This window comes from Tachyglossus aculeatus, chromosome X1 (genome assembly GCF_015852505.1).
Source record: "Tachyglossus aculeatus isolate mTacAcu1 chromosome X1, mTacAcu1.pri, whole genome shotgun sequence".
In the NCBI taxonomy this organism is placed as follows: Eukaryota; Metazoa; Chordata; class Mammalia; order Monotremata; family Tachyglossidae; genus Tachyglossus; species Tachyglossus aculeatus.
Window position 1 is genome coordinate 29,775,249 of NC_052101.1, and position 12,994 is coordinate 29,788,242.

Below are 12,994 nucleotides of genomic sequence, written 5' to 3' on the forward strand. Positions count from 1 at the left end.
ATGACTGGCCCGCGAACTGAGTCCATTTTAATCTGCTTCTCCCTCTACCAAAATAGAGGCCTTTGAGCTAGAGGTTGGTTGTACTTTCTGTCATTTTTTTTGTGAAAATCTGTGCTGTTTCAGAGGCATTTTGAGTAATTTCATTGCATTCAGCGAACATTAAATTAAAGCTTCCATGAGGTTGCATCTGTTCTGTAGGCATGATGGAGTACATTTCACAGTGATGTTTTTCAATCCTGGAGAAGGCTTTAGGCCTGATTCAGTTTATTGTTGATTGAGTGTAACTGATTCAGCATAGTGTTTGCCCTCCTACTGTCTGGTCCCCATCCAATTTAAACTGTGAGCCCTTTGTGGAACAAGTACTGTGTCAAACCTGAGTAACTCATATATACCCCAGAACACAGAATAGTGCTTGACACATAGTAAGTGCTTAATAATGTCATAATGTCATCGTTATGTTGAGGTTTGCTGCCTATTTGATTGTGGAACAGTGGTCATAGATATCCAGTTGCATTAATGTGAATTCATTCCTGAAATCTTGTTCATTGTAAGTGAGAGGGAGGGTCAATAATGAGATGCAAAATGAGTAAACTAGAAGTGTCAGAGATATTGCATTTGACAGAGTGCTGTTCTGTTCAGCGTACTTGAAAATTGGCAGGAAAAATAATTAAACACAGTTCTGAACTCAGATTTCCCTTATGGGTGATCTTCTGCCCTACTCGTGTGTCCCAAACTCGTCTGAACCAATTAGTCAGGGTTGGTGCCACAGATTTCCTCCAGTGTATGCAATTGAACATCTGGTGCTGTAGATTCTAATAAGATTTATTCTATCACATTCTAATGAGGTGTAGTTACGTTTGGGGAAATTATATCATGGCTGGATTTGGGTTAGACCTGTGAGACTTGAATTGGGAAGAAAGAGTGCTCAGAATGCTTTATACGTTCCCCTGGTTACCTATACCTATAATGGTTACCAATTACCCTTCAAGATGGGAAATGAGAGGGGAAGAAGGCATTGAGGAGTGAAAACCTGGACACCTGCCTTCTGGTTGTGCCTCTGCTTTCACCAATCATGTAGGTCCCATGATCGTCTTCTCTGCGGAAATGTGTTATCCTTGTATCCTATTAGTACAAGGAGGCATTAAAAGGTTTGTGTTTAAGAAGCATAAGATGACTTGCCCTTATAGTTGCTGGCAGTGTTGTTTGCATTACGGTATCCCAACATCCTAATCAAGGAAGGAGGGCGGAAATGTCTGAGCGGGACCTATGATACTTTCAGAAGCAGCATGGCTCAGTGGAAAGAGCATGGGCTTTGGAGTCAGAGGTCATGGGTTCAAATCCCGGCTCCGCCAATTGTCAGCTATGTGACTTTGGGCAAGTCACTTAACTTCTCTGTGCCTTAGTTACCTCATCTGTAAAATAGGGATTAAGACTGTGAGCCCCCCGTGGGACAATCTGATCACCTTGTAACCTCCCCAGCGCTTAGAACAGTGCTTTGCACATAGTAAACACTTAATAAATGCCATTATTAAATACCTAGCTGGCACAGGGAGAAAAATAAAGTCAAAGCTGAGAGGATTCAGAAAGTTACAAGGATGATGACAGTGTTGAGTAAAACCTATGACTACAGGAACTCTGGGATTATTTAAATTGAAGAATGGCTGGTTAAGGATTTACTAATAAAAGGTCTTCAAGTGCATTTCCATTAAACGTGGACAAGAGAAAGAGTGAAGGATTTAGTTTTGAGAAAAGGAAACTTTCTTGACAGCAAGATGTGTTAAATGATGCAGGGAAAACTGGGATTCCATACTTTGGAGTCTTTAAAAACAGGATGAATTCTTAACTTTCAGGGCTGGTTTAAATATGCCTCTTATAGAAGATGAAGGTCACTGTGGGCAGGGAATGTGTCCGATATATTGATGTAATATGCTCTCCCAAGTATTTAGTACAGTGCTCTGCACCCAGTAAGTGCTCATTAAATAGGATTGATTGATTACTTTGAGAAGCCCTGCTAGTCCTTTGATTCTTTGAATTATCTCTTTTCAGTGTAGCCAGAGCAGTCTTCATGTGCTACCCTCCCTGACTCACTTTCCTCCTTGTTAGCTGATTTCAGTGATTTACAAAGCATGGGAAAAAAGGAACATTTTGGTTTCATTAAAGACAGAGAAGACAGAGAAGTATGCACAAATTGTCTCTGTTATTCTAATATATTGAGTTATACATTTTGCGTATTGCTGTACTAAGTGCTAGAGACATTAAAAAATAGAAATTGAAGTTAGTCCCCACCCACAAATAATCTACAGTGTGATGGAGGAGGAGAAGAAGAGTGAAAGGAAATGAAGAACAGATTTTAGATTCTCCCTCTGAACACATCTAGGATCGTGCAGGCCTGTGGTCCAGTGGTCTGGTGTGTTTTCCATGGTGATACCCAAATAGCTTCCTAGCTAACAGAGTTCAATTTCATTGAATTGCATTTATGTCTTTCAATATACAAAAATTAGCAGCCATGAAAGCCTTTTCTAAACATCTCCAAAGTAAATTACTAAGCCTCGAGTAATAGTAGGAGCTATAACTGCACCAAGTTTCACATAAACAGTCATTGAATTTTATTCACATTCACATTTATGCATTACAATTAAATTAAATGTTCATGCACAGTTCCTAAATCACACTATTTTTAATTGCCTTTTTTTTTAAATGAGGCTTCTCTGGTAGAATCCTGAGATACCAATCATCGGAGCCAATAGACCTCCTTCAGTGTAAGATCTGAAAGAAGTAAAAGGACAATGGTAGATGAAGCACTCATATTTAGAATGTCTGCTTCAGCTTCTTGGCAAAATTTAAAAGCTCCTTCTAATTAGCAAAACTTTAGAAACCGGAGGACAGTGAGAGGGCTTATTAGAATGCCTGATTAAAAAGCTAAAGAACTTGGATGCATGGCATGTCACTTGAAATTGGGCACATTTTCAGGTTATAATGTTCCTATTAACAGTCATAGCACTTAAAAGAAAACTTTAGAATTAAAACAGTCCACTCAGTGGATTGAGAATGGCAAATGTTAAATCCTGACTTAAATTCATTAAAAATAAAAAAAGACCTTAAAGTAATGTGAAAAAGGAATTGTACAACATTAAAATATTCCTAATTATTTGAGATAATATTATTAGACTCAGAAACTTCTTTTTCATGAGGTTGAAATTACGGTTGCTAATCTGTACCCTAAACTAGAACCAAAGTTAGCCATGCTACATTTTGAGCAATCCAAGGAAAGGGCATGATTAAAAATCCCAGCCATGATTCAGTTATCAGTTCTAAGAACTCTATAATCATGGTTGAACCAGATTCCCAAATAGGATAATGACCAATGATTGAGATTATTTTTGCTGGTATTTGTTAAACACTTACTATGTGCCAGACAAGGTACTAAGTGTTGGGATGGATTGATACAAGCTAATCATATTAGACACAGTCCAGATCCCACATGGGGCTCATAGTCTTTTACAGATAAGGTCACTGAATCCTGGACAAATGAAGTGACTTGCCTAAAATCACATAGCAAGATGAGTGATGGAGCCGAGATTACAACCCAGGTCATTAAATTGAAAATTAAAGTAAGATAAAATGCCAAAGTGAATGTTTAGAGCATTGTATTTAAAGTCATTGAGACTTAAGCTGCAAATGGAAGTAAATCATTGCCAAAAATCGCTCACTTTGACTACCTAAAGTCTTCGCTTTGGGGAAGTGGCTGGAACAGGGATTAGACTAAAATGTGTCCAAATTAGCTCATCCTAGCTATTTGTTTAGCCCTGGTAAATCTTGAGAGAAATGCATTACCATGTGGAAAGTTCCCACATGATACGACACGATAGAAGCAGATCAGAAGCACAGAGCACATCACAAGAAACTCAACTAACTTTCCTCTCCAAGTTATTGTTGAGGAAAACTCTGTCCATGGTAGGGGTCGCCAACTATTAGCAGAAGAACCAAACTTTTCCCAAAAGCTTCTGGAAAATGTAGGGAAAACCAGGCTGCTTTGCCCTGTGGGTACTATAGAATTTTCTTCCCCTTCCAATAATTCATCTGTCAAGCGTGTTTGAAAGGATTTGAAATCACACCATTTAAGCTATGACCTTGATCATATAACAAATTCTAACTTATATAGAAGTGTCCGTATACATAGAAGATGCAAACGCACACAGTTTTGATGGTGTTAAGAGCCATTGGTTAAAGACAGATATCAGTTTCCCAGGGCATCCTAGAGATAATTTTATTTATTTATTGTATTCTGTTGGGTTTTATTATATGTGTTTGTGTAATGCTTTGTTTCTCCACATATCCATAGATTTTAAAATGAGTGTTAAAATAAGGACCTACAGTTTCCACAGTGTGAATTAAGACCATAGTAAGAAATGCAGTGACAATGCCACCAAATAAATTATTCTTTTTCAATAATTCAAGAATTACAAATGATATGCAACTTTATTCATAAGCCTAGAATAAAAAAATATTTATTATTAATTTATTATTTATTATTTATTTATTCTTAACATTTATTAAGAGCTTACTATGTACAAAGCACTGTTCTAAGCGCTGGGGAGGTTACAAGGTGATCAGGTTGTCCTACGGGGTCTCACACTCTTAATCCCCATTTTACAGATGAGGTAACTGTTGCACAGAGAAGTTAAGTGACTTGCCCAAAGTCACACAGCTGACAATTGGTGGAGCTGGGATTTGAACCTATGACCTCTGATTCCAAAGCCCAGGCTCTTTCCACTGAGCCATGCTGCTTCTCTAGTAAGAAAAATAAGCCATCTCCAAGATTCTCATGAGGCGATGCATAGGCAGAGAAAATAAGGAAATACCTAAAATACCTATTCAAGTTTTCCTAGAAATTTCTGTTGCTGCTTTCCATGTTGGGTCTTTCATTTAGCCTTAATTAATGTTATGACCTAGACTGTGCAAAATAGAAAAAGCTGGGGAAGTCATGTTTTTCATTGGTTAATTTCGAACCCTTTACCCTTTTCTAAGGGTAAAGCAGAAGCAGCATGGCTCAATGGAAAGAGCACGGGCTTCGGAGTCAGAGGTCAGGGGTGCAAATCCCAGCTCCACCAATTGTCAGCTGTGTGACTTTGGGCAAGCCATTTATCTTCTCGGTGCCTCAGTTGCCTCATCTGTAAAATGGGGATGAAGACTGTGAGCCCCCCGTGGGACAACCTGATCACCTTGTGACCTCCCCAGCGCTTAGAACAGTGCTTTGCACATAGTAAGCACTTAATAAATGCCATTATTATTATTACTATTCTAAGGTTTGGTAGGCTATCACTTTTATACTGGAGTATCACAGAGAGTAGAAGAGGAGAGGATGTAGAGAAAGGAAGGTCCTCCTCATGATACTGCCATGTCATGTAATTGTAAAGTAAAATTGAGTAAGATGATATTTAACAACATTTTTCAGCATGTGCCACTTTCACAGATGTATCGTGAAAATTAGTATGTGAGGCAGAGCTCAGGACATCACCATTCCTCCAACATGAGAGTTAAAATTTCATTTCCTGTGTCCCCTGGTATCTCTGCCTGATGGATAGATCCAACACCCTCAAAATAAATTCTTGAAATCCCAATAGGACTCAGAATCAAAGTAGCTTTATTGGCTGAATGCATCTTCTAAAATGAACAATAATCACATTTTCAAGTTATTACCACTAGGGAAGTCAATCATTAAATACGGTTCCTCAAAGATAATACTGGTTGCTTATTGTATTTCATGAGCTTTCTTGTCTTTTGTTAGCGTGTTTTATAAGTCTCTTACAGTAAACGTTTAGGAAATATGCTCTGTACCTGAGAAGTAATCAGTAAGTAAAGTTTTTTAATGTAAAACAATGTTGAAATCACACATTTTATTATAAGGTGATCCGTAGATGAAATCTGTTGGTGAGAAGGTCAAAAGAAGACATGCCTTAAAGAAGATTGAACTTCCTGTAGTTAATCTGAAACTTCAAACTTTATATAATATCGTCCGTATATAGCTCAGACTCAGACCAAGGGCCAAGAATGGACATTTCTGTTTTTGTTTAGAAGCAATAATTAATTTTATCAAGATATGTAACCTATTCTAAGAGCCCTATTCCATCTTTTTAAAATGTTCAAAATCAAACACTGTCTTATATAGTATGTATTACATACTGAAATCTGGAATCTCACAGAGAGGTAATTAAATCATTCTGGCAAAGTTCATCTCCAGGCTGAGAAAATTCGAAGTCTCTAATTGATAGCATCCTGAAGAGTAACCTCGAGGATCAAGTTGAAATGAATATATTTAAGTATATTTCCCATTTTGAGTAATAATATGAGCATGAGGTGAGAAATATATTTACTGGTATGCTTAGGGTTCAGAGCTTTATTTTGATGTCTGCTCACTATAATATTTGCCTCCGTACAAAGTCTCTTTTGATGCAAATAATAATTTCCTCTTCTTACAATCACAGGACTATACCTTGACAATGTACTTTCAGCAAGCCTGGAGAGATAAAAGACTGTCGTATAATGTAATACCTTTAAATCTCACATTGGACAATAGAGTAGCTGATCAACTTTGGGTTCCCGACACCTACTTCCTGAACGACAAGAAGTCATTTGTGCATGGAGTGACTGTCAAGAATAGGATGATCCGACTTCATCCCGATGGGACAGTCCTTTATGGTTTAAGGTCTGTAGCAACTATTTACAATTTTGTTTGCTTAAAAATAATCATAGCCTTATTTGACATACTGAAGAGTAGTGGATGCAATTTTTCATTATCCCATCTTCGGTCCTGCTGTTATGAATATACAGACACTTTTTGAATGAATGACTGTGATCTTAGAGCAGCACTCTGAGGTGGATATTTTAATATTCAATAGAAATAATGGAGATTTGGTGAGTCAATTGCCAGGATTTGCCTTCAGTTTTAGAATTGTTTTCTTGAAGTGTGTATTATCAACTCAGAATAATATCAGTATTAAGCATCCAACCTGATTATTTGGAAATGTGAGATATTAAGCTTAATAGATGATTTCTGAGCAGAGCTTCTCAGATGAAATCATATGCTATCCTGATGGTGAAGAGTGCGAGGTACCAACCAGGCATGAAAATGGAAAAAGGAATCATAATTTGTGAGAGGCATCTTGCTAAATTTGTTCCTGATTATATAACATGAAGTAATGATTCTCACTTCCTGTGGGGTTCCAAAATATTGTTTAAGAAACATGTGGTTTACTAAGAATAAACAATGAAACAACTTGGTTGTAGTAACAGACTATTTTGGATATTTGTCCAGTATCATATAAGTACTTCTGTCTTCACTAATGTTAGGGATCTATAGTTATCATATAGCATGTATTGCAATTTGTTTTATTTCCTTTGTAATAATTAAGAATGGCAATCATGGCATTTGTTAAGCACTTTTCTGGGAGGCATAGGGGAAACCAGTCTACTTTGCCCTGAGGGTACTAAAGACCATTTTCCCCTCCCAACAATTCTTCTGTCAAGGCTGTTTGAAAGGATTTGAAATCACACCACTTGAGCTAAGACCTTGATCATCTAACAAATTCTAATTTATATAAAGTGTCCATATACATAGAAGATGCAAAGCACACAGTAAGCACTCAATAAATACCATTAAATGATATAATTCTCCATCTTGCTTCTGTCTAATCTGTAACCATGACTTCCATTCTATAAAAAGAATGTTTCATGAAAAGTAAGGAAGAACCATCTCCACCAGGGTTTGTCTTGGAATGTCATATAATAAGGTTTAGATATTTAGTAATTCTTAATTTTTACTAGAATAGACCAGAGTTTAGTCCCAGGATTGGGGTTCAGAGCCCAGAAATTCATTCCAAAGCCCTGACACAATTGTGGGGCTGAGGGAGGGAAATAAAGGGTGAAAATTAAAGGGCAAGGGTGACTCAGAAGGGAGTTGGAGAAGGGCAAATGAGGGTTTAGTCAGGGAAGGGCTCTTGGAGATGTGCTTTTAATAAGGCTTTGAAGGTGGGGAGAGTCAGATATGATGAGGGAGGACATTCCAGGCCAGAGGCAGAACATGAGATTGAGGTACAGTGAATAAATTGGTATTAGAGGAGCAAAGTGTTCAGGCTGGATTGTAGCAGGAAATCAAAGAGCTAAGGTAGGAGGGGGGAAAAGCGATTGAGTGCTTTAAAGCCGATGTTAAGGAGTTTCTCTATGATGTAGATGTGGATGGGCAATGACTGGAGCTTCTTGAGAAGTGGGGAAACATGAACTGAATGGTTCTGTAGAAGAATGTGTGATGTATGGGCAGAACTGGGAAGAGACAGGAAGCAGAGTATTCAGCAAGAGGGCTGATGCAGCAATCAATCCAGGAGAGGATTAGCACTTAGAGTAATGTGGTAGCAGTTTGAGCAGAGAGGAAGGGGTGGATTTTAGCATTTTTGTGAAAATTGAACTAACGATATTCAGTGACAGAATGAATATTGAATTGAATGTTGAATGAGAGAGATGATTCAAGGATAATGTCGAAGTTACAGGCTTGTAAGACAGAAAGGATGGTGGTGCTATCTAGGAATGTCAGGGGAAAGGTAAACCTTAGGTGGAAAGGTGTTTTGGGTACATTTAGTGTGAGGTGTTGTTGGGACATCCAAGTAGAGATGTCCTGGAGGCAGGAGGATACCCGACACTGCAGAGAAGGAGAAAGATCAGGCTGGAGATAGGAATCATCCAAATAGAAACGACTATGCCTGGTATTGTTTTGATTACCTGCTATGATGAACAGATACGTTCAAAATAATCACCCAAGCCGAAACAGCAGCAGTTTCAAAGTAAAATATTAATCTCCCTAACACGTACCCTGCACCTCTCCAGTCTCACTGTGTACCTGCTCCCTCTTCAAATGTCCCATCCTTCCACAGCACAATTGCAAGAGATCTCCCACCTTCTCTTAAAATTCCCTCCATCCATAAACACCTCATTAAGATTCTTGCCCTCTCCTTTTTCTCTTCCTAACCATAACTATAATCTACTCATATATCAAATTAGGTGAAATGAATTCATTATTCATTATTTTTTTAAGAAAGTTATATTAATGATTAACTCAGCTCTCTTCTATTTTGAGGAGCCTGTGAATTTGCCTTATTTGCTCTGCACATGGTAAGGGCTTAGTAAATACCACTGAATGAATATGTAAAATGATGAAGGTAAGCTCTAATGCCATTTATAGCTGAAAGAAGATCTATGATTTATACTAAAGGAACTGATAATGTATTGTGGGCAAGCAATGTGTCTACCAACTCTGTTGTATGTACTCTCCCAAGCACTTCATACAGTGCTCTACACATAGTAAGGGCTCAGTAAATGCCGATGATGATGATAGAGGCAAATGAATACTGACCCCAAATGAAATAATTGACAAGGAAATTGAAGTAGGATCTACTTTTGCTGCAGTAGGTAAAACCAAGAGGTGGGTAGAGCTGCATTTATACATCCAAGAGTTGCTATTCCTCCTTTTCCCTCTGCTTCATTTTTTCTAAAAATTTACTTATAATTTATACCCTTGTGTATCTATCTTTAGTCCCTAAATTTTTAAATAATGAACCCTCTGTTTGCTGGGAGTGAAGTCTAAAGTACTATCCTTAGTTCAGTTCTTTGCACATCAAAAGCACTTAACAAATATAATCAATCAACCAACAATAATAGTGGTAGTGATGGTATTTAGTGAGCATCTATCTTCTGAGTGGAATGAACTGTAATAAATGCTTTGGAAATATCAAGAGAAGCACAGGGCATTTTCCCAGCCCATCGTGATCATACACTAACGATGGGAGACAAAAATTATGTTATGCTCAAATTAGTTCTTATACAATAATGTTTCTGTGATTGTGTAATATAATAATTCTAGGATTATATAACATCATTTAGTTTTTGACTGTAAATTACTGATTGGATTAATGCCATATTACAATGGATATGATAGAAGACTGCTGTTATAACTGTACCTTGGACAGCACCTTTGTATCAGGTCTGTAAATCCTGGCAAAAATAACAGACACTCTGCTGTTTGATAAATATTTTTTTTAAAATGAAACATTGATAGTTCCTCCCCTAAACAGACATATTCCAAGTTCATTTGCAGATGAAATGAATAATTATGTGGTTTCAATAGAGGACTAAAAACAAGTAGGGAAATTGAACTACAGCAATGAAAAAACAATCATCTTAGCTCTGGGGGGTAATTTCTCATAAACTAGAAAAGATATTCCAAGGAGTTCAAGAGCCATTAAATGCCATCTCTACTGAGAAGGTGATATCTGTCATATAACCAGGACTATTTCCCATTTTTACAATACAGTAAAACAGATGAATCTAAGGAAAACCATGAATTTTCTAACAATAGTAAAAGGTAAAGGTATATCTTGATGATTGATATTATTTGTCTTTTGCTGCATAAATATTTCAAGGGATTCATTATGCTGGCCCCAATTCTAAAATCAGGACTTCTGTATTTATGTTTTATAACCAGGAGATTTTAATCTCAACAAACCTGATTATAATGAGTTCGATTATGAACTGAATAGTATAAGAAAGATTTCATATTCTTAGTATTGATTATTCAAAGACATATAAGGAAAATATAATAACAAAATTGGTAACGTGACGGGGGAGTTCATATACAGTTGTTGCCTGAGGTTAGATGTGAGACACAACTGGATCTAATCATGCTGATATATTATGTTTGGATAGTAACTATCCTCCAAATAAAGCACCAGCTGCTCTTTCGAGGGCTCAGCATGTGTCTCATTATTGCATACCCTCCCTAATGAGTAGTCAGGTGAGAACAAAGGCAAAAATATTTGAGGAAATGTGATGCCTATGCAGGTGTGCATGAAGTTCTATTGTGTGTGTTACCATTTGTTTTACTTTTAACCTTTTTACTACCACTACTTCTAAACTGTAGTATTCGTTAAATGCTTACTAAGCTTTGGAATATAAGAAAATCAGGTTGGATAAACCACCCCTGTCCCACACAGAGCTCATGATCTAAGTCGGGAAGCAGAACAGGTATTTTATCCATATTTTATAAATGAGGAAAGGCACAGAGAAGTTCAGTTACTTACCCATCATGATCACATAGCAGGAAAGTCATCCAGAACTAGAACTTGCTATAATTTTACATGTCTAAAAGTGTCATCCACACATGCAATATTTAACTCAATTTTACCTAATTATATCAATATCTGAAATTAATCACATCTTTCAATGCATTGAATAGAGCACCGTTGAGGTATCTAAAGAGACATAATTTTATGGGAAACCTTCTTGAAAGATCAGCATCAATGATCCCAATTTAACGATAAAAGTTATTTTACTGATGAAGCAGTTTTGAAGAACTCTTACACGCCTGCAATGAATAACAGCCCAAATCTCAAATTCAATGAAAATTTATACTTGTAATTCACTGTGCTTTGTGGTAAATATGTGGAATTGTTAAACAGAAAGTATCCAACTTAAGAAGGTTTTGGGTAAATTAAGGGAAAATATGTTTATGAAATATAATGAGAGGTAAAAGTTGACAATGTTAGGTGAAGAAACTAGGGATGTTAGAAGGTTCTAGAAGTTATTCATAGAGTCATGAAAACAAGTGCATGAAACATTAATGGAAGGACAGTTTAGGGAGGTAATCCACAAGAATTTATGTCAGTGAGGTTAACCATCGCATTGTTGTATAGTGTCCTTCCTTTGCCACTAATTTTGGAGACCCAAAACTATGCTGGGGGAAATCAATGGTTTGATCCCCTCTGACTTCACTGAAGTTTTATTGCTTTATTGCTGAATTGTACTTTCCAAGTGCTTAGTACAGTGCTTTGCACACAGTAAGCACTCAATAAATATGATTGAATGAATGAATGAAGTTCTTGGAATATAAGATATCTGAAGGATAAGGTATCCTTCAATATGACTAGGGTTTTTTTTTTATCATTCTGTGCCAAGCCTGACACAACACAAGCAATAAATCAATATTTAGGTAATGTTTCTCTGAATAAGAAATTATTCACTGAAATCTTCAAAACCTTTCTATTAAATGAATAATGATTATTGTAAATCAAGTCTGTAAGTTCAGGAATAAAGAAGTATTAATTGAAGACACTTGATTATTATCAGTATTTTGCTTTTTCACCCTGACCTAATTCACTATCAAATGGACCATAGACCTGATATATATCAATTTTCAAAATGATTGCGGCATAGTTACTTTCATTGTCTATTCACCAGGACTCCAAGTGGGACCCATCTTGGAAAAACCTTTACTTGAGCAAACTTAATAAACTATATTTTCTTTTCCTGTATTCTCAGAAAGAGGATGCTGTAAAATCCATAGATGAATGATCTTATGAACATGTGAGGGAATTAATATATATCTTCCACCATCCCTTTTCCCTCTTCCCTCTTCAACCCAACATTTCATCATTTGTTCTAACTGCAGAGTTAAACCATGAAAGTCAAATATATAATCCATTTTGTAGCCTCATGTTGAGCAAACTAATGTCATTGGCAATACAATAAATCCTAACAGATTTGGACCCCGTGAATTTTGAATTTGTAATTGAATTTAGTCTGATGTCTACTCTACAAGAATATAAAGTAATTCCTGCAGAAATCAGCCACATGGGCTTCTCTAAGAAGTAGGCAGTCATTTCCAAAATAGAGAGGATAGAAAAAAGAGTGGAGAAAGAAGCAGGATTAAACAGAGAGAGAGAGAGAGAGAGAGAGAGAGATGGGAGGGATCTCATCCCTGTAGACTGTAAATTCCTTGTGGGCAGGGATCACATTTATCATCTCAGTGTGGTTTAGTGGAAAGATCAAGGGCTTGAGAGTCAGAGGTCATTGGTTCTAATCCCAGCTCCACCACTTGTCAGCTGGGTAACTTTGGGCAAGTCACTTAACTTCTCTGTGCCTCAGTTACCTCATCTGTAAAATGGGGGTT

At 37.0% G+C, this 12,994-nt stretch overlaps 1 protein-coding gene across 2 annotated transcripts in view; it reads left to right on the plus strand.

The window, feature by feature from the left end:
• Window positions 1-12,994, plus strand: part of GABRB2 (gamma-aminobutyric acid type A receptor subunit beta2) — a 191,305-nt gene that overhangs the window by 63,966 nt on the left and 114,345 nt on the right. For both annotated transcript variants that reach the window (XM_038739861.1, XM_038739862.1), the window contains exon 4: window positions 6,486-6,706. In XM_038739861.1, coding sequence (XP_038595789.1) covers window positions 6,486-6,706 — 221 coding nt within the window. The remainder of the gene's footprint in view (window positions 1-6,485; window positions 6,707-12,994) is intronic.